This window comes from Oncorhynchus mykiss, chromosome 27 (assembly GCF_013265735.2).
Source record: "Oncorhynchus mykiss isolate Arlee chromosome 27, USDA_OmykA_1.1, whole genome shotgun sequence".
Classification (NCBI taxonomy): domain Eukaryota; kingdom Metazoa; phylum Chordata; class Actinopteri; order Salmoniformes; family Salmonidae; genus Oncorhynchus; species Oncorhynchus mykiss.
In genome coordinates, this window is record NC_048591.1 from 24,284,032 (window position 1) to 24,308,425 (window position 24,394).

The following is a 24,394-nucleotide window of genomic DNA, read 5'->3' on the forward strand; positions in this document are numbered from 1 at the left end:
TTTGCCAGAGAACACCAAGATTGGCAAATTCGCCACTGGCGCCCTGTGCTCTTCACAGATGAAAGCAGGTTCACACTGAGCACGTGACAGTCTGGAGACGCCGTGGAGAACGTTCTGCTGCCTGCAACATCCTCCAGCATGACCGGTTTGGCAGTGGGTCAGTCATGGTGTAGGGTGGCACAGCCCTCCCCTTCTTTGGGGGACCGCACAGCCCTCCATGTGCTCGCCAGAGGTAGCCTGACTGCCATTAGGTACCGAGACGAGATCCTCAGACCCCTTGTGAGACCATATGCTGGTGCGGTTGGCCCTGGGTTCCTCCTAATGCAAGACAATGCTAGAACTCATGTGGCTGGAGTGTGTCAGCAGTTCCTGCAAGAGGAAGGCATTGATGCTATGGACTGGCCCGCACGTTCCCCAGACCTGAATCCAATTAAGCACATCTGGGACATCATGTCTCGCTCCATCCACCAACGCCACGTTGCACCACAGACTGTCCAGGAGTTGGCGGATGCTTTAGTCCAGGTCTGGGAGGAGATGCCTCAGGAGACCATCCGCCACCTCATCAGGAGCATGCCCAGGCGTTGTAGGGAGGCCATACAGGCACGTGGAGGCCACACACACTACTGAGCCTCATTTTGACTTGTTTTAAGGACATTACATCAAAGTTGGATCAGCCTGTAGTGTGGTTTTCCACTTTAATTTTGAGTGTCACTCCAAATCCAGACCTCCATGGGATGATAAATTTGATTTCCATTGATAATTTTTGTGTGATTTTGTTTTCAGCACATTCAACTATGTAAAGAAAAAAGTATTTAATAAGAATATTTCATTCATTCAAATCTAGGACGTGTTATTTTAGTGTTCCCTTTATTTTTTGAGCAGTGTACATTTGATTTGATTTAGTTAAATCTAGCTGTCCAATAACGCATTCTGATGGAATGGCTTGTCCTGCACTTTGTAAAAAAACAGAGTGCATTGAGTGAATGTCCTTTCTAAACACAGTAGCAATGTGAATGCAAAGAGGACTCAGACCACAAAATAGGTGAAGGGCAGTGTGAATACAAAGATGAGTTATTTTGCTTATTTTCTTTTTACACCAGAATTCACAGTAAAGAGTACTGAGATCGTTTATTTTAAAGAGGACTATATGTGATAACACCTTCAGAATTAACCAATAGGAAGCTCTACGCAAATAACTTACGTTCCTTTTAATTCGGAAGTCTCAATTTTCCGACAGGACATGAACGAGGCATAACCCATTTTATAAATCGTTCAGCACTTTCGGTATAACTTATGCTATCTGTTACAGGCAAAAAAATATTTATAGTTATGCCTACCATTCCGCACCATTAAAACATATTTTGGAATATTAATATAGTGCCAAGTTGATCAAGTAAATGTGGCAATATACATTTTGATCAATTTATAGTATTCTTCAGCACAAAAATGCATTTACCAATCATTAGCTAACATGTGGAAGCTGTTCGCTTGACTGTCAAATTCTACCAAATGCTTGCTAAAAACATATTTTACGTTCATCACTGGACAGTTGGCTATCAAACCATCTGAAGATATCTGGATTTTGCGTGTACAATACTTAACTTTATTCTTCAGCCTAATCAGTCAAAGTGGATTGGTAGCTAAATTATTGGTTAACGTTAGCTAGCATGTCCTCGAAGTCGTTTCTCCATTGTTTACAGTACTAGCCGAGTCAGTGGGTTAGTCAGTCAAGTCATCTGTAGATCGCTAATTAACGTAAGTGCATTATCATGTCAGCTTGCAAGCGTTTGCTTTACATTGTAAAACACAGAGGGATATGGCCATCGATATGGAGGAGAAATGTCACCACTTGGTCACCTGTAGGAGCTGCCTTCAATGCCAAACCTCACAGAAGACTTGAGTTGTTTGAAAAAAATGTGGTATGTTAATCAAGTCATGAAACTACAGTATTCCCAAATGTATCTTAGCCTATGTGATGTAGCTAGTTGTTGTTTTATCTAACACTACTGTATTTGATTTGCACTTGTCACTATAGTGTTTTTACAAACACTGCTTTGTCCTTCAGTCAAGAAAAGTAACTAATAGTCAGATAGCATTCACATAGCATTTGGTCTAGACTAGTAACAGTATTTTAAATTCCAACCCACATAATGTAGTCAAACGGTATCCTAAAACCTTCACAGGGCTTGTTTGGAGTCCCAGAGCTGAGCTCCCCTGCTGGCTTCGAGGTGACCACTAAAAGGGCTCTGAAGGACACACAGGAGCTGGTGGATAAAGTCTGCAGCAGCCCTCCTGGAGCTGTTACTGTGGAGACTTTTGACCAACTCTCAGACGGCTTGTGCAAAGTAGCAGACCTGGTAAGATGTATACAGTTCCAGTCAACAGTTTGGACACACCAACTCATTTAAGGGTTTTTCTTTATTTTATCTATTTTCTAAAGTGTAGAATAATAGTGAAGACATCAAAATGATGAAATAACGCATATGGAATCATGTAGTAACCAAAAGTGTTAAGCAAATATAAATATATTTTAGATTATTCAAAGTAGCCACCCTTTGCCTTGATGACAGCTTTGTACACTCTTGGCATTCTCTCAACCAGCTTCACCTGGAATGCTTTTCCAACAGTCTTGAAGGAGTTCCCACATATGCTGAGCACTTGTTGGCTGCTTTTCCTTCATTTTGCGGTCAGACTCATCCCAAACCATCTCAATTGGTTTGAGGTTGGGTGATTGTGGAGGCCAGGTCATCTGATGCAGTACTCCATCACTCTCCTTCTTGGTCAAATAGCCCTTACACAGCCTGAAGGCGTGTTGGGTCATTGCCCTGTTGAATAACAGATAATAATCCCACTAAGAGCAAACCAGATGGGGTGGGATAACACTGCAGAATGCTGTGGTAGACATGCTGGTTAAGTGTGCCTTGAATTCTAAATACATTCCTGACAGTGTCACCAGCAAAGCACCATCACACAACCACCTCCATACTTCACGGTGGGAACCACACATGCGGAGATCATCCGTTCACCCACTCTGCGACACAGAGGTTGGAACCAAAAATCTAAGGACAGACCAAAGGACAGATTTACACTGGTCTAATGTCTGTTGCTTGTGTTTCATGGCCCAAGCAAGTCTCTTCTGCTTATTGGTGTCCTTTAGTAGTGGTTTCTTTACAGCAATTTGACCATGAAGGCCTGATTCACGCATTCTCTTCTGAACAGTTGATGTTGAAATGTGTCTGTCACTTGAACTCTGTGAAGCATTTCTTTGGGCTGCAATTCATCACCCCTTAGTGGCTGGTAACTCTAATGAACGTATCCTCTGCAGCAGAGGTAACTCTGGGTCTTCCTTTCCTGTGGCGGTCCTCATGAGACAGTTTCATCATCAGGGATGCAAACTAGTCACCTTTCGGCGAAATTCGCAGTTTTGAATCCAAAATAGGTGACCTACGTGGTTCGTGTAGATCCGACAAGAAAAGTTTGGGAGTTTCGCCTGTATAGGCTGTCATTTAAATAAGAATTTGTTCTTAACTGACTTGTCTAGTTAAATATACAGTGGGGAGAACAAGTATTTGATACACTGCCGATTTTGCAGGTTTTCCTACTTACAAAGCATGTAGAGGTCTAATTTTTTATCATAGGTACACTTCAACTGTGAGAGACGGAATCTAAAACAAAAATTCAGAAAATCACGTTGTATGATTAAGTAATTAATTTGCATTTTATTGCATGACATAAGTATTTGATACATCAGAAAAGCAGAACTTAATATTTGGTACAGAAACCTGTGTTTGCAATTACAGAGATCATACGTTTCCTGTAGTTCTTGACCAGGTTTGCACACACTGCAGCAGGGATTTTGGCCCACTCCTCCATACAGACCTTCTCCAGATCCTTCAGGTTTCGGGGCTATCGCTGGGCAATACGGACTTTCAGCTCCCTCCAAAGATTTTCTATTGGGTTCAGGTCTGGAGACTGGCTAGGCCACTCCAGGACCTTGAGATGCTTCTTATGGAGCCACTCCTTAGTTGCCCTGGCTGTGTGTTTCGGGTTGTCGTCATACTGGAAGACCCAGCCACGACCCATCTTCAATGCTCTCACTGAGAGGAGGTGGTTGTTGGCCAAGATCTCGCGATACATGGCCCCATCCATCCTCCCCTCAATACGGTGCAGTCGTCCTGTTCCCTTTGCAGAAAGCGTCCCCAAAGAATGATGTTTCCACCTCCATGCTTCACGGTTGGGATGGTGTTCTTGGGGTTGTACTCATCCTTCTTCCTCCAAACATGGCGAGTGGAGTTTAGACCAAAAAGCTCTATTTTTGTCTCATCAGACCACATGACCTTCTCCCATTCCTCCTCTGGATCATCCAGATGGTCATTGGCAAACTTCAGACGGACCTGGACTTGCCCTGGCTTGACGGCGTAGTGTGTTACTAATGGTTTTCTTTGAGACTGTGGTCCCAGCTCTCTTCAGGTCATAGACCAGGTCCTGCCGTGTAGTTTTGGGCTGATCCCTCACCTTCCTCATGATCCATGATGCCCCACGAGGTGAGATCTTGCATGGAGCCCCAGACTGAAGGTGATTGACTGTCATCTTGACCTTCTTCCATTTTCTAATAATTGCGCCAACAGTTGTTGCCTTCTCACCAAGCTGCTTGCCTATTGTCTTGTAGCCCATCCCAGCCTTGTGCAGGTCTATAATTTTATACCTGATGTCCTTACACAGCTCTCTGGTCTTGGCCATTGTGCAGAGGTTGGCATCTGTTTGATTGAGTGTGTGGACAGGTGTCTTTTATACAGATAACGAGTTCAAACAGGTGCAGTTAATACAGGTAATGAGTGGAGAACAGGAGGGCTTCTTAAAGAAAAACTAACAGGTCTGTGAGAGCTGGAATTCTTACTGGTTGGTAGGTGATCAAATACTTATGTCATCCAATAAAATGCAAATTAATTCCTTAAAAATCATACAATGTGATTTTCTGGATTTTTGTTTTAGATTCCGTCTCTCACAGTTGAAGTGTACCTAAGATAAAAATTGCAGACCTCTACATGCTTTGTAAGTAGGAAACACTGACCATTTTGCAGGTTATCAAATACTTGTTCTCCCCACTCTATATTAAATACCTCATGAAGCTGCTTGAGAAAATGCCAAGAGTGTGCAAAGCTGTCATCAAGGCAAAGGGTGGCTACTTTGAAGAATCTCAAATATAAAATATATTTTGATTTGTTTAACACTTTTTTTTGTTTACTACACGATTCCATGTGTGTTATTTCATTGTTTTGATGTCGTCACTATTATTCTACAATGTAGAAAATAGTAAAAAATAAAGTAAAAACCCTAGAATGAGTAGGTGTGTCCAAACTTTTGACTAGTACTGTATATATTTATTGTTATTCATGTAGAAAGCACAGGATAGAGTCAAAAAACAATCAATTTAAGTTGACAGGTACAGTTATTTTTCTTCCCAAACCAGGCTGACTTTGTGAAAGTGGCACATCCGGAACCGTCCTTCCGTGAGGCAGCAGAGAAGACATGTATAGAGATCGGCACAGTTGTAGAGAAGTAAGTGCCATTGAACTAGGTCTAGTAGAATATGTTATTGAGTGGCATATTGCATAATGATTCTTCACTGTTTGTTTATCTCACAGACTCAACACCAATGTTGACCTTTGTAGAAGTTTAAAGAATTTGTTGGATAACAAAGAAGTTTTAGCTCAGTTGGACCCAGAAACAAGGTATGCTCTCCAACCTAAATCCTTTCACCGGTAGTTCATTTAGCGTAGACTTGACAGTTTCATTCAGGTAATGTAAATGTTTCTGTCTACCTAGGAAAGTGGCTGAGCTGTTCATGTTTGACTTTGCGATCAGTGGAATTCATCTGGATGAAAAACTGGTAAGGTACCCCTTTTTAATTGTTTTTTAGTGTGTTGATAACCACCCCTGTCACATGTTTCTTTCATCCTCCATCCTCCATCTTACTGTCTCTTTTCTGACTTTACATTTTGCAGAGGAAAGAGGCTGTCAAGCTTCACGTCAAGCTCTTGGATCTAAACAATGAGTTTCTTATGGGCTCTCACCTCCCAAACAGAATAGCAAAGTCGGCTATACCTGAGCACATTCATTGCCACTTTGCAACGGAGGGCAGTTTCATTCAGATTGGGGGTCTACACGCTGAGTCCTCTAATGACCTGGTATGTTTTCATTTGCAAATGTTTCTCTCTTTCACCACCTGGTAGCGCCAATCTCACATGATATCCAGTTGTACTGCTGGCGCTGCAGTCTATCTGGAGAAATGCCTACTTAATGCTGCTTAATGCTGTGTGAAATGCTATTGTTGAGTAATAGTCAGACTCTCTTTGTCCTGCATTTTCCTGATTTTGTCCTGATTTTATTTGATGCTCCATGCCTGGGAGGGTTGCTCTGTGATAGGGGTGAAGAACCTGAAACACATGCTTTTGACATTCTTTTCAGGTTCGGGAGGTTGCCTATAGGATTTTCCTCTACCCAAATGCAGATCTGATGGAGTGTCTGGAAGAGCTGTTGAAATGCAGGAACAAACTGGCCAAACTGGTGGGATATGAGTCTTACGCACACAGAGCTTTACAGGGAACCATGGCCAAAACCCCAGGTATTATGCTTCCGCCCCTGTCCCCCAACAATGACTTTCACTTCAATTAGTAAACCTTCGGCCTTTTTTGGATTCATATGTTTAAGCATTGGTAGTGCTTCAGTGTATGATTAGGAGGGATATTTAGCAATGACTACCATTTCAGCCAGATACCGCCAAGTTAGTAAACATACTTGTTCAACTAGGTTTACCAGCAGTTTACATGAATGAATGAATGATTCAACCAATGCCCTCTATTAAACACAAACAAATCACCCAGGCAAAAACTGTCACCCAGTTAGAATATTACACTACAACTGTGCTACACTGTTGATGTTGGGAATGATAAAGCCTTTCTGTGTGACTGCTATAACATGGCCCGCCTTTCTTCTGCCCACAGAGACAGTGATGAACTTCCTCCAGCTACTGACGGACAAACTCTCCGAAAGGTACAGCACATAATACAAGTACAATAAAAAATGAGCTATGCCAAAATCAACACAATTTGTTCACCTTATATAGAGTATATATAAGGAAATATATAATCCACCTTGTCTTGAAAAGCTGACATGTATCCTCTCTACCACAAGGGGACGATATAACCTTGAAAGAGTGAAAGAGCTTTATAAGTTTAGTGAAGTGAAGGTTTGAAAACAAATACGTTTGAATTCCAATTTATATGCTGGAGCTTTCAGATATCCAGTTATTTGGATACAGAATTGACTATAATGCAGAAATAATAGTTTGTTAAATAGATGAATACACTTTTCACATATTGAATTTGAATTAGGCCTGACAGTGAAGTCAGCAATCACATCAGCCACTCATTTGAAATTTCTTCCCATACAGAACCGCAATAGACTTTGAGATGATTAAAGACATGAAGACAAAACTCAACCCCCTTAATGCGGTAAATACTGCTTTGTCGTCGTTTATAAATATTCATATTCCAGCTGATGTAGCAATGTACATATAAAGATATGAGTCCATAGTGAGATGAAAAAAAGGTGAATACAAATGGTGGTGCGTTATTTATTCTTGTCACAAGCTATTAGTAATATGTTTATCTTCCATAGGAGCTTATGCCATGGGATCCTCCATACTTCAGTGGTGTGTTGCGTGCTGAAAGGTGAGTATTACAGTCCTAGATCTATTATTCAAACAAAGCAACTGATCCAGTTATTCTCTGCCAACTGTCAATGAGATAAATCTGTTTGATTTCTATCTATCTGTCTGTAGTTGGGGTGGGTGGCAACTTTGTATTTCAGTGCAGCGCATCATTTATTTTTTTTTACCTGGTCTTCCTCGAGTATCAATTGTGTTAGGAGAGGAGCATGGGAGCTCCCGAGTGGCGCAGCGGTCTAAGGCACTGCTAGAGTGCTAGAGGCTTCACTACAGACACCCTGGTTTGAATTCAGGCTGTATCAGGCCGTGATTGGGAGTCCCGTAGGGCGGCGCACAATTGACCCAACGTCGTCCGGGTTTGGCAAGTGTAGGCCGTCATTGTAAATAAGAATTTGTTCTTAACTACTTGCCTAGTTAAATAAAGGTTAAATAAATGGGAGCTACGTAAGTCTTTGTTTATTATTTTCAATATAATCAAGCTGGATCAACTTCCTTTGCGCTCAGTTGCGCTGTCACCTCATTTTACCTGAAGATTTTCCCCTCTGCGTTTATTTAATTGAATGAATTATCCTTGCGTAATACATGTTCCCTGTCATTTTTATTTATGTGATGGAACATATCCAAAATAATGGATTAGAATATGCAACCTGAATCACTGTTGCCATGCTACAGTATAGAAAGACAGAGTTTGAATGTGTTAGGCAGATGAGAACCATCCAAAATACAGTGAGGACCCAGACAGCATTCAACTCAACCTGAACTCATTGCAGGAGTAAATCCCATTTTAGTCTGTCGGGAAAGGATTTCTCCAATAGCATATACAATATTATGTATTATCTGTTGAGACCCTATGCATTTGTTCTAGTGTGCGTAGTATATTCTGCAGTTTTAATGCTGATTTATGGGCTTTGGGTGGTTAAGAAAGCGTATTATATTTATTGTCAAGGGTAATTCATAAATGTCATGATTCACAGATGGAGAAGTGGAATGGCCTAATCTGCTGTGAACGTTTGAGTGAATGGGAGATGTGGTTGGTCACATCTAGCGTCTCCAGTTTTGCGCCGGTCTCATGTCGTCTTTTTACGGACATTATTAATGAACTGCTTTTCCACTCAGGCGATCACCAGAGACCTATAAGTCTAACGGTTTATTAAAGCTTTAATGCAGACATTCCAGGTCCTGGGGGATGGACTCAATGGCTGTTTCCACAATGGGATTTGGCACAACCTCTGTCTGAGGAGGGGGAGATATGTTGGAGAGTTGTTTTTTTTCTTCTTTTAACTGAGGAAAATCTGTTTCCGAATCACTTTCCCCTCAGCCCTCTTCTTGGTGTGCTATGTTGGTTGTTAGGAGTTGGGTTTAGAATGCGGTCGGTTCCCAGGGATGGCTGGTTGCCCATAGTTACCACCACCGTTAAGTGGCTCCTGTTGCCCTTTTCTCTTAGTCAGCAGCATTAGTGGTTTGCAGTTCCTACTGAAGTCAGTTGGAGAATGTTCATGTCCTACTGAAAGGAGTTTCAGATTATGTGTGGTAAATGAAGGCCCAGTAGTACATCATGTGCAAGATAGTATAAATTACTCCCTTTAATAGTCTTTAGGAAAGATCATATGATTACTGCTATTATTCCATTAGCAGTCGGTGAAAAAGCTTCCTGTTGCCATAGACTTTGTCCCATATACAGTGCATTCGGAAAGTATTCAGGCCCCTTGACTTTTTCCACATTTTGTTACGTCACAGCCTTATTCTAAAATTGATTACATATTTTATCCTCCCTCATCAACCTACACACAATACCCCATAATGAGAAAGCAAAACATGCTTTTAGAAGAAAAAAAGAAAGAAATTTACATAAGTATTCAGACCCTTGACTCAGTACTTTGTTGAAGCACCTTTGGCAGCGATTACAGCCTCGAGTCTTCTTGGGTATGACGCTACAAGTTAGGCACACCTGTATTTGGGGAGTTTCTCCCACTTTTCTCTGCAGATCTTCTCAAACTCTGTTAGGTTGGATGTGGAGCGTCGCTGCACAGTTGTTTTCAGGTATCTCCAGAGATGTTCGATCGGGTTAAAGTCCAGGCTCTGGCTGGGCCACTCAAGGACATTCAGAGACTTGTCCTGAAGTCACTCATGCGTTGTCTTGGCTGTGTGCTTAGGGATGTTGTCCTGTTGGAAGGTGAACCTTAGCCCCAGTCTGAGGTCATGAGCACTCTGGAGCAGGTTTTCATCCAGGCTCTCTCTGTACTTTGCTCCAATCATCTTTCGCTCGATCCTGACTAGTCTCCCAGTCCCTGTCGCTGAAAAACATCCCCACAGCATGATACTGCCACCACCATGCTTCACTGTAGGGATGGTGCCAGTTTTGCTCCAGACGTGACGCTTGGCATTCAGGCCAAAGAGTTCAATCTTGGTTTCATCAGACCAGAGAATCTTGTTTCTCATGGTCTGAGAATCCTATAGGTGCCTTTTGGCGAACTCCAAGCGGGCTGTTGTGTGCCTTTTACTGAGGAGTGGCTTCCGTCTGGCCAATATACCATAAATGCCTGATTGGTGGAGTGCTGTAGAGATGGTTGTCCTTCTGGAAGGTTCTCCCATCTCCACAGAGGAACTTTGGAGCTCTGCCAGAGTGACCATCAGGTTCTTGATCACCTCCCTGACCAAGTCCCTTCTCCCCTGATTGCTCAGCTTGGCCAGGTGGCCATTTCTAGGAAGATTCTTAGTCGTTCCAAACTTCTTCAATACTGCAGAAATGCTTTGGTACCCATACCCAGATCTCTGCCTCGACACAATCCTGTTTCGGAGCTCTACAGATAATTCCTTCGACCTCATTGCTTGGTTTTTGCTCTGACATGCACTGTCAACTGTGGGACCTTATATAGACAGGTGTTTGCCTTTCCAAATCACGGCCAATCAATTAAATTTACCACAGGTGGGCTCCAATCAAGTTGTAGAATAATCTCAAGGATGATCAATGGAAACAGGATGCACCTGAGCTCAATTTCGAGTCTCATAGCAAAGGGTCTAAATACTTATGAAAATAATAAAATAAAATGTTTTCACTTTGTCATTATGGGGTATTGTGTGTAGATTGAGGATTTGTATTTATTTAATCCATTTTAGTATAAGGCTGTAACATAACAATATGTGGAAAATTCAAGGGGTCTGAATACTTTCCGAATGCACTGTACATCAAGCAAGGAGGCCACATCATGGTAATCATGTCTGTAAAGCTGGGCGTAGGAAATGGCCTTCTCACTGGTTTTAATTCAATCCAAATTACATTTGGATATGCCTCCAGGGCAGGCATTGCTTGCTTCAAATGGCTTGCTTTGTCCACACCAGAAGTGGGTAATTGTGCATGCTCCCCAAGATTGACAGGAGCCTTGCAGATCAACTGATAGGGCTTCCCCTTTTATGTCTGCTAGTCTGAGAGCGTTAGTCCGAAGAGTCAGCATGACAAGTGTTAATCAGAGCATCAAGTAGCTTTAGGGAGAAATAAGAGGAATCTGTAAAACACCATCAATAACTACGGAACCTTGCTAATAGATGCCCATTTGGTTTTAGCATGAGATTCCTGCAATTGTCTACAGTAGCTTGTCACAGTCACACAACTGAGATTAGGCTGAAGTGTTTGTCATTTTGTGGTTGTGTTTTGGTTACAGGTACAACATTGAGCCCAGCCTCTACAGCCCCTACTTCTCCCTGGGGTCTTGTATGGAGGGCCTGAACAGCCTCTTCACCAAGCTCTATGGAGTCTCTATCATGTCTGAACATCCAAGTGCAGGAGAGGTGTGGAATGATGATGTCCGCAAACTGGTAAAAAAATATATTTAACTATTCAAATGTTCCTAGTGTTTAAGCTTTAATTTGTTTGCTGTGATTGCATAGTCTAAATTGTGTTTCTATGGTGTGATCTCCTAAGTTTACTGTTTTGTCACTTCCTGTCCAGGCTGTAGTTCATGAGACAGAGGGGTTGCTGGGATACATCTACTGTGACTTCTTCCACAGAGCAAATAAACCTCACCAGGTAGACAGAGCCTCACACGCCACACCCGCAACACAACCGGCTTTCTTTAAAGATTACATGAGTTTCAGTAGATCAAAAAAAGTTAGCTAGCATGTTCAAAAGAAAAAAGTATCTGGCCCTGTGGCACTGATCTTGAAACCAGCAGTACATAGAATGTATTTCAAGGCAGGGCCTCAATGTTCTCTTTGTCTCTCCCTTCCTCAGGACTGCCACTTCACCATCCGCGGTGGGCGGCAGTGCCAGGAGAGCGGACAGTACCAGCTGCCTGTAGTGGTGCTGATGCTGAGCCTGCCCCACCCCACCAAGAGCGCCCCCACCCTGCTCACGCCGAGCATGATGGAGAATCTGTTCCACGAGATGGGTCATGCCATGCACTCCATGCTAGGGCGCACACGCTACCAACACATCACAGGTCAGCCATGCTCATCTGACATTCTCAGAGTTGAACTGTTAACTTTAGCAGCTTTAGCCTGGCATTGTGCTTATGGGTAATTACAGAGTGATGCTGAAACGTCCAAGTCGTCCTTGTCCATAGAGTTGTATGGTTTGTTTAACTTTGCAATCATTGGTTTTTGTTTGACATTTTAAAGTGAAAAATCGGATACTTAGCATCACTCTGTTACCGTTGTATTCTATGTACACTGCTCAAAAAAATAAAGGGAAAACTTAAACAACACAATGTAACTCCAAGTCAATCACACTTCTGTGAAATCAAACTGTCTACTTAGGAAGCAACACTGATTGACAATAAATTTCACACGCAGTTGTGCAAATAGAATAGACAACAGGTGGAAATTATAGGCAATTAGCAAGACACCCCCAATAAAGGAGTGGTTCTGCAGGTGGTGACCACAGACCACTTCTCAGTTTCTATGCTTCCTGGCTGATGTTTTGGTCACTTTTGAATGCTGGCGGTGCTTTCACTCTAGTGGTAGCATGAGACGTAGTCTACAACCCACACAAGTGGCTCAGGTAGTGCAGCTCATCCAGGATGGCACATCAATGCGAGCTGTGGCAAGAAGGTTTGCTGTGTCTGTCAGCGTAGTGTCCAGAGCATGGAGGCACTACCAGGAGACAGGCCAGTACATCAGGAGACGTGGAGGAGGCCGTAGGAGGGCAACAACCCAGCAGCAGGACCGTTACCTCCGCCTTTGTGCAAGGAGGAGCAGGAGGAGCACTGCCAGAGCCCTGCAAAATGACCTCCAGCAGGCCACAAATGTGCATGTGTCTGCTCAAATGGTCAGAAACAGACTCCATGAGGGTGGTATGAAGGCCCGACGTCCACAGGTGGGGGTTGTGCTTACAGCCCAACACCGTGCAGGACGTTTGGCATTTGCCAGAGAACACCAAGACTGGCAAATTCGCCACTGGCACCCTGTGCTCTTCACAGATGAAAGCAGGTTCACACTGAGCACGTGACAGAGTCTGGAGACGCCGTGGAGAACGTTCTGCTGCCTGCAACATCCTCCAGCATGACCGGTTTGGCGTTGGGTCAGTCATGGTGTGGGGTGGCTTTTCTTTGGGGGGCCGCACAGCCCTCCATGTGCTCGCCCGAGGTAGCCTGACTGCCATTAGGTACCGAGATGAGATCCTCAGACCCCTTGTGAGACCATATGCTGGTGCGGTTGGCCCTGGGTTCCTCCTAATGCAAGACAATGCTAGACCTCATGTGGGTGGAGTGTGTCAGCAGTTCCTGCAAGAGGAAGGCATTGATGCTATGGACTGGCCCGCCCGTTCCCCAGACCTGAATCCAATTGAGCACATCTGGGACATCATGTCTCGCTCCATCCACCAACCACCAGTCTTGCACCACAGACTGTCCAGGAGTTGGCGGATGCTTTAGTCCAGGTCTGGGAGGAGATGCCTCAGGAGAACATCCGCCACCTCATCAGGAGCATGCCCAGGCATTGTAGGGAGGTCATACAGGCACGTGGAGGCCACACACACTACTGATACTCATTTTGACTTGTTTTAAGGACATTACATCAAAGTTGGATCAGCCTGTAGTGTGGTTTTCCACTTTAATTTTGAGTGTGACTCCAAATCCAGACCTCCATGGATTGCAAAATTTGATTTCCATTGATAATTTTTGTGTGATTTTGTCAGCACATTCAACTATGTAAAGAAAAAAGTATTTAATAAGAATATTACATTCATTCAGATCTAGGATGTGTTATTTTAGTGTTCCCTTTATTTATTTGAGCAGTGTATTTGTACTCTTAATGTGAATAATAATATGGGAATGACTATGTAAAGCTCTCTCAAATCAATAGTCCTAATAGTGAGGAGGATTGATTTCGGGATCAATGGTTTCATCCTCTGCTTGTGTAGTGGGTGGTGTTGTGAATGACATCTTATAATGATGGTCACAGGTTAGAATGGCATGCGTAGAGGCTGTGTTCAGTCATGGTGTGGAGACTTGAAAAGGCCTGTTAAATACAATTCAGAATGATACGGCTTGGTGAGGAAATCCACACTGGTTATCATTGGATTGATTGCATGCTCCTTTACTTGTTAGATAAAGACTAAGGATACGCCTTAGCAAGTAACTCAAGATGCGTAAAAATGTCAATTTCATGGCGAGACATCCACTTAGATAACATAGATCAGACATCCACTTAGATAACATAGATCAGTAATGGAGCAACTTGAGACTGCTTTTGTCTTCTCAGGAACCAGATGTGCCACTGACTTTGCTGAGGTCCCCTCTATTCTTATGGAGTACTTTGCCACTGATTATCGTGTAGTGAACCAATTTGCCCGCCATTATCAAACAGGACAGGTACACAAACTCACCATTTTTTTGTGTTACTAGATGGGTTACTGTAAAGGTATGGTGCTGTATTCCGGCTGAGAAATGAATGTCTTTGTGTTTTTGCAGCCTCTGCCTCAGAGCATGGTGGCTCGCCTGTGTGAGTCCAAAAAGGTGTGTGGTGCGGCGGACACTCAACTACAGGTAAATCCCCCTGACATACAACAACAATGAACAAAATGGGTCACAGCTTTTCCTTGAATGGGATACATTAACACTCATGGGTTACGTTGACACTGAACTCTCATGAAAATGCACAATACAAGGGCAAAACATTTTGCTCTCAAACTGTTTAAAATGTACTGGCACGGCAGCAAACACTGACAACTGTTATCTGCTAATCTTTATAGTAGTTTTTTAACAAGGTATCCTATATTGTTACCGTTGCTTTAAAAACTCAAACACAAATGGCATAAGTGCTTTGACTAAGTGATTGATGGTAGTTTAGAGACTTAACAGATATCAGCCTTTTTTAGGCAACAGAAAATAACTTAACTCTAAGTGGGATATTTGGGAACGTTTCAAAGGTTTAACATGTAACTACATGAATGATTCAGCATGTTTATTTTTTATGTGGACAGATTTTCTACTCTGCTCTGGATCAAATGTATCATGGAAAACCCCAAAACCGATCAACGACTGATATCTTAAAGGACATGCAGCATAAATTCTACGGCCTACCGTACACTCCAAACACGGTGGGTACCTCAGTATCAAAATGCCCTTTGCCTTCACTGAGTTGGTCTGTAGAACTTTGATTAAGAGCTCAATTACAGCCTTTACAGTTAATGAACGTTTGAGGGGACATTCTTTGTCTAATCCCCAAATCTTTACCACAGTGCCTTCTCCCGTGCAACAGAGGGACAAAAACAGCAGAGAGAGGGAGTTATTTTTTGGATATTCTTCTCTGGCTTTGTGGTTTTATAGCTCTTACCCAGGCGCAGCACCGTTTAAGGGATTAAAGGTTTTTTGGAGGCCCTGCTCAAATAACAAAGCAGAGGTATACTTTGAATGAGCACTCCCTGGGGGAAATATTTTAAACTCTTCTTTCTGTGGTCCTTTTAATGAAAATAGTCAGGAGGGAATAGAGAATGTAAAACACAGCCATCATTTAACAGGAATGGTCATCATAAGGCATTTATCCTCATCTGTAATTATGTTGGCCATCAGGAATAGACGTCACTCAGTCAGAACTATATTCCACCTTCTTTAATTGAGCTTACAAGCCATAGTTTCTTTACCCTCGCTAAAAGTCCTACTTCCGCTTTTATCCATGCAGCTAACGACCTCCCAGGGGAGTAATTTTTCTTTAACTATAAAACCATGCCGAAACTCAACATTTCACTCAAATGACATGTTATGATGGGATGAGTAGTTTTCCTCCAGGATCTGTCATGGGATTGGAGCTAGTGAAAACAGATTTGTTTATATTCTGCTAAAAGGACCATATTTTAAAAAACAAATGTTTTTGTTTTTTTCTCTTCTCTCCCTGCGCTCGCAAAAAAGCAGTGAAGCCAAACTTTCCACACTAAACTGAACATTTTAATGGCTAATAGGTTACAGAGAGACCCAAATGATAAACACTGGGGTGATTGTGACATGTGTATGGTTTATAGACCAGGGGTATCAGTTCTGACTGGAGAGAAAGACTATCATCTGTTGTTGAGTACATGGACCAAATGGGAATCCCTGGGCCTGCAATAATAATATTTGGAAAATGGCAGTAAGCATGACATTCAATCTGCCATGTTGATGATTCTTTGTTTTTATCTGTTTTCTCTGAGTCCTAGAAAGTCAAGACATGTTATTTTCTCATGAGTAGTGCTGTGGGGATGATGCATAGGCCTACCCCTGCGCATAAATTCTAGCAGCTTGGTCTGCAAGTATGCCTTTTATCTAATACTTAGGAGAACAGAGTGACATGCTTCTCTGACTTTCCGAGTCTTTGTCTGTGTGGATCAAAAGGGATCTGTCGCTGAGATGTTGACTGCACTATGACCTTCTCAAGTTGGACGGCTCAAAAATAATGCAGAGCACTGGTGTCTGAACTGATTAGTTTGAGTGTTCACTGTCCCTCTCTAAGTTTTAGCCATTCTTTGTAATACCTGTAATTACGTTTCATGTTCTAAGGTGTTGTGCGGTTGGGGATATCTTGCCACAGCAAGATGAGGGTGAGTTCAAACCGGGTGACCTGATATATGCTATAGGCCTCTGGTACTGCTATAGGCCTCTGGTACTACCGTCTGGGCGGCTGGTGAACTCTCTCCTCATGATTTGTGCTCAGTTTCCCAATATTTTGGTTTCCCCAATGTACTGCCTCTGTCAGGAGTACTGTTTACCCTTATTAAAGTCATTACGTCCCAGATGGGACCCGTCATGCAGACACTTTGCGGCTTCAGCCTGTTTCACGCTAGAGGATCATCCGCCCAGCCTGGAGAACTCTTTCACACTGCCCGCTGTTTAAATAAGCAGCACCTCTCTCAAAGTCCGAGCACAAGGTGCTTTATACTAGCCCCTTTAAACTCAGCTATCGCACCTATCCAAGACGGTACTGTAAAGGGCACAGTCGGGGAAAAATCTTCTCCTAAGAGCTGAAGTCACTTGTTCATTTATAAAGATCTGGGCCCACATTTGGATGTTAGTTAGGGCAACTTCATTTGATGATATCTATGTGGCTCTAGCAAGGTTCGTAAGGTTCCTTATGCATTACAGGCTCAATGCTCTGATACAATACTTAACAGTACTTAGCTTTTCATTTGTGTTTTACAACAACGGTGGAGAATAGGGTATAATTGAGTTTTGTTTCACTACTGCTTTCTGACTGACTGAATGAGTGTTTGCCAGGTGAATTTCCCCGGAGTCCAAAATCAGGCCTGATCATAGAGCACGTTGTCTTTACAGATAGGAAGTTGGACCCTTTAGGCAACCAGGGGAAAAGGAAATGTATGCACTCTGCCATTTAGGAATTTCCATGTTTTGTTCCTTTTAAAAGCAAAGTAAAAGGTTTAAAGTAAAATGTATACAGTTAAATTGACTTAATCATGGGCCAATTGAACAGTAGCATAAATTTTGAAGCAGAAAAAACAGTGACCAGACAGTAACAAGAACAAACTTCAATGGACTGTCTTTAATGGCCCAAATAATATTGGGTCTTTTCCTGGGGGGGAAGTAGATGATGACAGAAGAATGTCTCTGCTTGTCTTTTCCTTTAGCAACCTTTATGAGCGGGAACAGTTAAGCCTTCAAAGCTGAATTAGCCTTTCTCTCCAAACTAAACTCTAAAAAAAAACATTTTTTGGTACTTTTATTTAACTAGGCAAGTCAGTTAAGAACACATTCTTATTTATAATGATGGCCTAGGAACAGTGGGTTAACTGCCTTGTTCGGGCAGAACGACTGATTTTTACCTTGTCAGCTCAGGGATTTGATCTTGCAACCTTCCGGTTACTAGTCCAACTCTCTAACCACTAGGCTATCTGCCGCCATGCGTAAGCTATTTTAATTGCATTCAATCTGTCTGTTTTTGTTATTGTTTTTTTATGTGAGATAAAATGTTTATTTGTCAGTATACATACAGTGGTGGTCTTTCTGAAATCATTCAGTGGAACCTGTTGAAAGCCAGTTTAATTTGGGTTATTTATTGGGTATGGTGTTAATGATGTTGTGATCTTGTGAAATGCTTTTTTTTATTTCGCAGGCATGGCAGCTGAGATTCAGTCACCTCATTGGCTACGGGGCCAAGTACTACTCCTATCTCATGTCCCGCGCTGTGGCCTCCATGGTGTGGAAACAGTGTTTTGTTCAGGATCCTTTAAACAGGTGAGCCTGTGAGCCATTCAGCGTGTCCTCACATAAACTCTTCATCATGAAATACACACAATATCAAGACATGGTTGTCTGCTGCACATACTTAACTTTTATAGGTGTGACTAAATGCAGGGTCCCTACGGAAGAAAAAACAGTTTACTGTAGCAATACAATGAACTTCCTCCGAGGCAATCATAAATCCGTGAAACATGACTTTATTAATGTCAAAATATACCAGGACCATTTGGTGATGTATTTTTGTGTGTCCCTTAAGATTTTTTGCCATGTGTAATCACACACCGGGAACTGTTTATGCTACATTCAATGATAGTACAGTTTTATTTATTTGTTATTTTACCAGGTAAGTTGACTGAGAACAAATTCTCATTTGCAGCAACGACCTGGGGAATAGTTACAGGGGATGAATGAGCTAATTGTAAACTGGGGATTATTAGGTGACCGTGATGGTTTGAGGGCCAAATTGGGAATTTAGCCAGGACACCGGGGTTAACACCCCTACTCTTACGATGAGTGCCATGGGATCTTAAATGATCTCAGAGAGTCAGGACACCCGTTTAATGTCCCATATGAAAGAGAGCACCCTACACAGGGTAGTGTCCTCAATCACTGCCCTGGGGCATTGGGATATTTTTTTAGACCAGAGGAAAGAGTGCCTCCTACTGGCCCTCCAACACCACTTCCAGCAGCATCTGGTCTCCCATCCAGGGACTGACCAAGACCAACCCTGCTTAGCTTCAGAAGCAAGCCAGCAGTGGTATGCAGGGTGGTATTCAGTGTGTCTGTTGTTATATCACTGAAAGTTACGGTACATTTGACTGCAAGGTATAAACTTGTTTGCATTTCCAAGAAGACCGAGGCAAATGCTCTCTGACAAGCAACCTTCCCTGAGTAGTGTTAAGTCTCTCAGCTTGACATTGAACATGACATTAATATGAAATCCACACCAGCTTGGCAGGTGTGGTACAGTAATCCAGTTAGAGCCACCAGCGTCCACATTATACAGCCCCACAGTCTTCCCTATCAGTTCTGCTCTGACTTTGACTTCACAGAGGCTTTGTTTAGAGATTCACCTCAGAGATTTGAGCTCTGCAGTCCTTTTTTCTCTCTCTGTCTTACTTTCTCTCCTTTCCCTTTGACATTGTTTATGTTCCACCTGTGGTTGTTGAACCTCTGTTTCCTATCATCAGCCCTGTGAGGGGAGAGCTGAGACTTTGCTCAGGGTAGGGAAGAGGAGCTGCTGGAGGAGAATGCATGTGACTGTAATCTTATCTTTCCTCTCTCTCCCCCAGGGACATGGGAGAGCGCTACCGTAGGGAGATGCTTGCCCATGGGGGAGGGAAGGAGCCCATGCTCATGGTGGAAGGTATGTCATGGTCTTGACCAATGTGCCCTCTAAGCTGCGCACTTGTGGGGCCGAGCACCTCCTCCAGGAATGCCGCAAAGTGGTTTCTTGCATCATAAAACACCTTAGCAGTTTACAGTCACCTATTTGGCCCATGGTGTTACAGACTAAGTAAAAAATCATAAATTAATGTCTGGCCCTTCATAATGTAAAACCGTTTTTAAAAGTCTTGTGCAAATCAAATTTATTTATATAGCTCTTCGTACATCAGCTGATATCTCAGTGCTGTACAGAAACCCAGCCTAAAACCCCAAACAGCAAGCAATGCAGGTGTAGAAGCACGGTGGCTAGGAAAAGCTCCCTAGAAAGGCCAAAACCTAGGAAGAAACCTAGAGAGGAACCAGGCTATGTGGGGTGGCCAGTCCTCTTCTGGCTGTGCCGGGTGGAGATTATAACAGAACATGGCCAAGATGTTAAAATATTCATAAATTACCAGCATGGTCCAATAATAATAAGGCAGAACAGTTGAAACTGGAGCAGCAGCACGGCCAGGTGGTCATCATGTCAGGTAGTCCTGAGGCATGGTCCTAGGGCTCAGGTCCTCCGAGAGAGAGAAAGAAAGAGAGAATTAGAGAGAGCACACTTAAATTCACACAGGACACCGAATAGGACAGGAGAAGTACTCCAGATATAACAAACTGACCCTAGCCCCCGACACATAAACTACTGCAGCATAAATACTGGAGGCTGAGACAGGAGGGGTCAGGAGACACTGTGGCCCCATCCGAGGACACCCCCGGACAGGGCCAAACAGGAAGGATATAACCCCACCCACTTTGCCAAAGCACAGTCCCCACACCACTAGAGGGATATCTTCAACCACCAACTTACCATCCTGAGACAAGGCCGAGTATAGCCCACAAAGATCTCCGCCACGGCACAACCCAAGGGGGGAAGATCACATCAGTGACTCAACCCACTCAAGTGACGCACCCCTCCTAGGGACGGTATGAAAGAGCCCCAGTAAGCCAGTGACTCAGCCCCTGTAATAGGGTTAGAGGCAGAGAATCCCAGTGGAAAGAGGGGAACCGGCCAGGCAGAGACAGCAAGGGCGGTTCGTTGCTCCAGAGCCTTTCCGTTCACCTTCCCACTCCTGGGCCAGACTACACTCAATCATATGACCCACTGAAGAGATGAGTCTTCAGTAAAGACTTAAAGGTTGAGACCGAGTTTGCGTCTCTTACATGGGTAGGCAGACCATTCCATAAAAATTGAGCTGTATAGGAGAAAGCCCTGCCTCCAGCTGTTTGCTTAGAAATTCTAGGGACAATTATGAGGCCTGCGTCTTGTGACCGTAGCGTACGTGTAGGTATGTACGGCAGGACCAAATCAGAGAGAGAGGTCCTCCCTAGCAAGCCCATGTAATGCTTTGTAGGTTAGCAGTGAAACCTTGAAATCAGCCCTTGCCTTGACAGGAAGCCAGTGTAGGGAGGCTAGCACTGGAGTGATATGATCACATTTTTTGGTTCTAGTCCGGATTCTAGCAGCCGTATTTAGCACTAACTGAAGTTTATTTAGTGCTTTATCCGGGTAGCCGGAAAGTAGAGCATTGCAGTAGTCTAACGTAGAAGTGACAAAAGCATGGATTAATTTTTCTGCATCATTTTTGGACAGAAAGTTTCTGATTTTTTGCAATGTTACGTAGATGGAAAAAAGCTGATATGTGCAATGTTGGCCTGCATTGCACACCACAGCTATATCATAGAAATCAAAAGCTTTTTCCATGTGAAAATAATAATAATAAATGATAAATAAATAAATAATAATAATAAATGGGATTTGCTCCATTGATTTTGTTGGTAGGCCTGCATTATGGTCAAATAGCCAACTGGCTACTGTTTAAAATTGTAAGGGTACAGCCTCAGTATTCACTGTAAACGTGCCCCGGAAGGTGCAAAAGGTTGTCACAACGTACATGTTTCCGCTCACAAGACCTAAAATGTGCTCATTTGAGGGAATATTGGACTTGACTTTTTTTATATATATTTTTGTATATTTTTTATAAAGAGTGTTTTATTGAAATTTTACCCCCTGCTTCTCGCCAATTTCGTGATATCCAATTGCCATCCAATTACGATCTTGTCTCATCACTGCAACTCCACAACTGGCTCGGGAGAGACAACGGTCGAGTCATACGTCTTCCGAAACATGACCTGCCAAACCGCGCTTCTTAACACCCGCTTGCTTAACCCGGAAGCCAGCTGCACCAATATGTTGGAGGAAACACAGTTAACTTCTTGATGCACCCATCCCTTTAGCGGGATCATTTTCGTCAACATCCACTGAATTGCAGAGTGCCAAATTCAAATAAAATTACTAAAAATATTTAATTTTCATGAGCTTAGCTTGTTGTTAACAGTTTAGCTTGTTGTTAATCCACCTGGCATGTCAGATTTCAAAAAAGCTTTTCGGCGAAAGCATACCAAGCGTTTATGTTAGGACATCTCTCTCAGCAGACAAAACATTGCAAACAGCTAGCAGCAAAGTAGATTGGTCACACAAGTCAGGAAATAAATAAAATGAATCGCTTACCTTTGATGATCTTCGGATGTTTGCACTCCCAGTTACACAATAAATGTTCCTTTTGTTCCATAAAGATTATTTTTATATCCAAAATACCTCCATTTGGTTGGCACGTTATGTTCAGAAATCCACAGGCTCGAGCGGTCACGACGGGGCAGACGAAAATTCCAAATAGTATCCGTAAAGTTCGTAGAAAAATGTCAAACGTTTTTGATAATCAATCCTGTTTTTACAATATATCGATAATATTTTGATAATATTTCAACCGGACTGTAGCTTCTTCAATAGGAGAGAGAAAGAAAATGTCTGCTCCACTCTGTTGGCGCATGCAAAACACTGCTGGCACCCAGCCATCCAATGACACAATGTGATCTTTCTCGCTCATTTTTCAAAATAAAAGCCCGAAACTATGTCTAAAGACTGTTCACACCATGTGGAAGCCATAGGGAAAGGAATCTGGTTGATATCCCTTTAAATGGAGGATAGGCATGCAATAGCACAGGGAGATTTGTTTCTCTTCCAGGTTGGATTTTCCTCAGGTGTCCGCCTGCAATATCAGTTCTGTTATACTCACAGACAATATTTGGACAGTTTTGGAAACTTTGGAGTGTTTTCTATCCTAATCTGACAATTATATGCATATTCTAGATTCTGGGCCTGAGAAATAGGCAGTTTCATTTGGGTAAGTTTTTCATCCAAACATCAAAATACTGCCCCCTACACTCAAGGTTAAACTGACGACTGAGTCAGCCTGCAGGTGCCCGGCCCGCCACAAGGAGTCGCTAGAGCTTGATGAGCCAAGTAAAGCCCCCTGGCCAAACCCTCCCCTAACCCGGATGATGCTGGGCCAATTGTGCGCCGCTCTATGGGACCCCCGGTCACGGCCGGTTGTGACACAGCCTGGGATTGAACCTGTAGTGATGCCGCAACACTGCAATGCAGTGCCTTAGACCCTTGCACCACTCAGGAGGCCCCCTGATGTACTTTTTTAGTGTCCATTAGACTAGGAAGGAAGGTGTCAACCAACTTAACTATATTTCAATGAATTGTGTTCAGAAGAGACTAGGTATGTCTGCTCTAGGTGATCCTTGATAACCCGGTGGAACTAGAAAGAGCCAGCAGTAGCCCACCAGATTTGGGTCATAATTCCAGTTATTCACACCTGCTGCTGTTGTGGTTAGCCTGACTTGCGATATGGGCCTCAGAATGGAGGACATTTAGCTTTCCAGCATGTTTTACTGCCTCTCTTACCTTGTGTTTTACTGGGGCTCTGTCATTATAGAGCTATATAGCCCCTTGTTTGGTGGTGGTTAGTCTTGTATGGTGGTAACTGTTAAGCTATAACAGAACACAAGCCTTTATACATGGTGGCAGTGCCACGAGTGGAGGTCATCCTCCTGCCCTTCGACCCCCCCCCACCCCGGCTCAGAGCGGGGGGGAACCAGCATTGTAATATCAGGTGACGACGGGTGCTGTTAATCTCCCAGCAGGGTCACCCCATTTTATTGTCCTTACAGTTGTTACTCGGCCTATGAAATTACAACTGCCAGGATACTGTTCCACGTTATTAAAGCAGCTGATTAATCAAATAAAATGTTATTTGTCACATGCGCTGCATACAACAGGTGTAGACTATGAAATGCTTATTTATGAGCTATTTCCAAACAGAGTTAAAAAGTAAGACAAATTTGCTAAAATGTTAATAGGAAATGGTAACACAATAAAAGAATACAACTATATACAAATCTAATTTTATTAGTCACATGCGCCAAATACAACAGGTGTAGTAGACCTTACAATGAAATGCTTACTTACGAGCCCCTAACCAACAATGCAGTTTTAAAAAATACGGATAAGAATAAGAAATAAATGTAACAAGTAATTAAAGGGCAGCAGTAAAATAACAATAGCGAGACTATATACAGGGGGGTACCGGTACAGAGTCAATGTGCGGGGACACGTTAGTTGAGGTAATATGTACATGTAGGTAGAGTTATTCAAGTGACTATGCATAAATGATAACAACTGAGAGTAGCAGTGGCGTAAAAGAGGGGGGAGGGCAATGGAAATAGTCTG

The 24,394-nt window shown here is 43.0% G+C and overlaps 1 protein-coding gene across 3 annotated transcripts in view; it reads left to right on the top strand.

Annotated features, from left to right (window-relative positions):
• Window positions 1-1,283: 1,283 nt before the first annotated feature.
• Window positions 1,284-24,394, top strand: part of mipepa (mitochondrial intermediate peptidase a) — a 46,795-nt gene continuing 23,684 nt past the window's right edge. The window contains exons 1-18 of one of the 3 annotated variants that reach the window (XM_021588189.2): window positions 1,285-1,919; window positions 2,184-2,357; window positions 5,471-5,559; window positions 5,646-5,732; window positions 5,827-5,890; window positions 6,006-6,188; window positions 6,469-6,625; window positions 7,005-7,053; window positions 7,454-7,514; window positions 7,681-7,733; window positions 11,389-11,542; window positions 11,676-11,753; window positions 11,958-12,165; window positions 14,426-14,535; window positions 14,635-14,709; window positions 15,147-15,263; window positions 18,263-18,384; window positions 19,683-19,756. In XM_021588189.2, coding sequence (XP_021443864.1) covers window positions 1,770-1,919; window positions 2,184-2,357; window positions 5,471-5,559; window positions 5,646-5,732; window positions 5,827-5,890; window positions 6,006-6,188; window positions 6,469-6,625; window positions 7,005-7,053; window positions 7,454-7,514; window positions 7,681-7,733; window positions 11,389-11,542; window positions 11,676-11,753; window positions 11,958-12,165; window positions 14,426-14,535; window positions 14,635-14,709; window positions 15,147-15,263; window positions 18,263-18,384; window positions 19,683-19,756 — 2,005 coding nt within the window. In that variant the 5' untranslated portion in view covers window positions 1,285-1,769. Of the gene's footprint in view, window positions 1,920-2,183; window positions 2,358-5,470; window positions 5,560-5,645; window positions 5,733-5,826; window positions 5,891-6,005; window positions 6,189-6,468; window positions 6,626-7,004; window positions 7,054-7,453; window positions 7,515-7,680; window positions 7,734-11,388; window positions 11,543-11,675; window positions 11,754-11,957; window positions 12,166-14,425; window positions 14,536-14,634; window positions 14,710-15,146; window positions 15,264-18,262; window positions 18,385-19,682; window positions 19,757-24,394 lie in introns of all 3 variants that reach the window. The other 2 variants (XM_021588188.2, XM_036964900.1) reach the window with 2 other exon arrangements.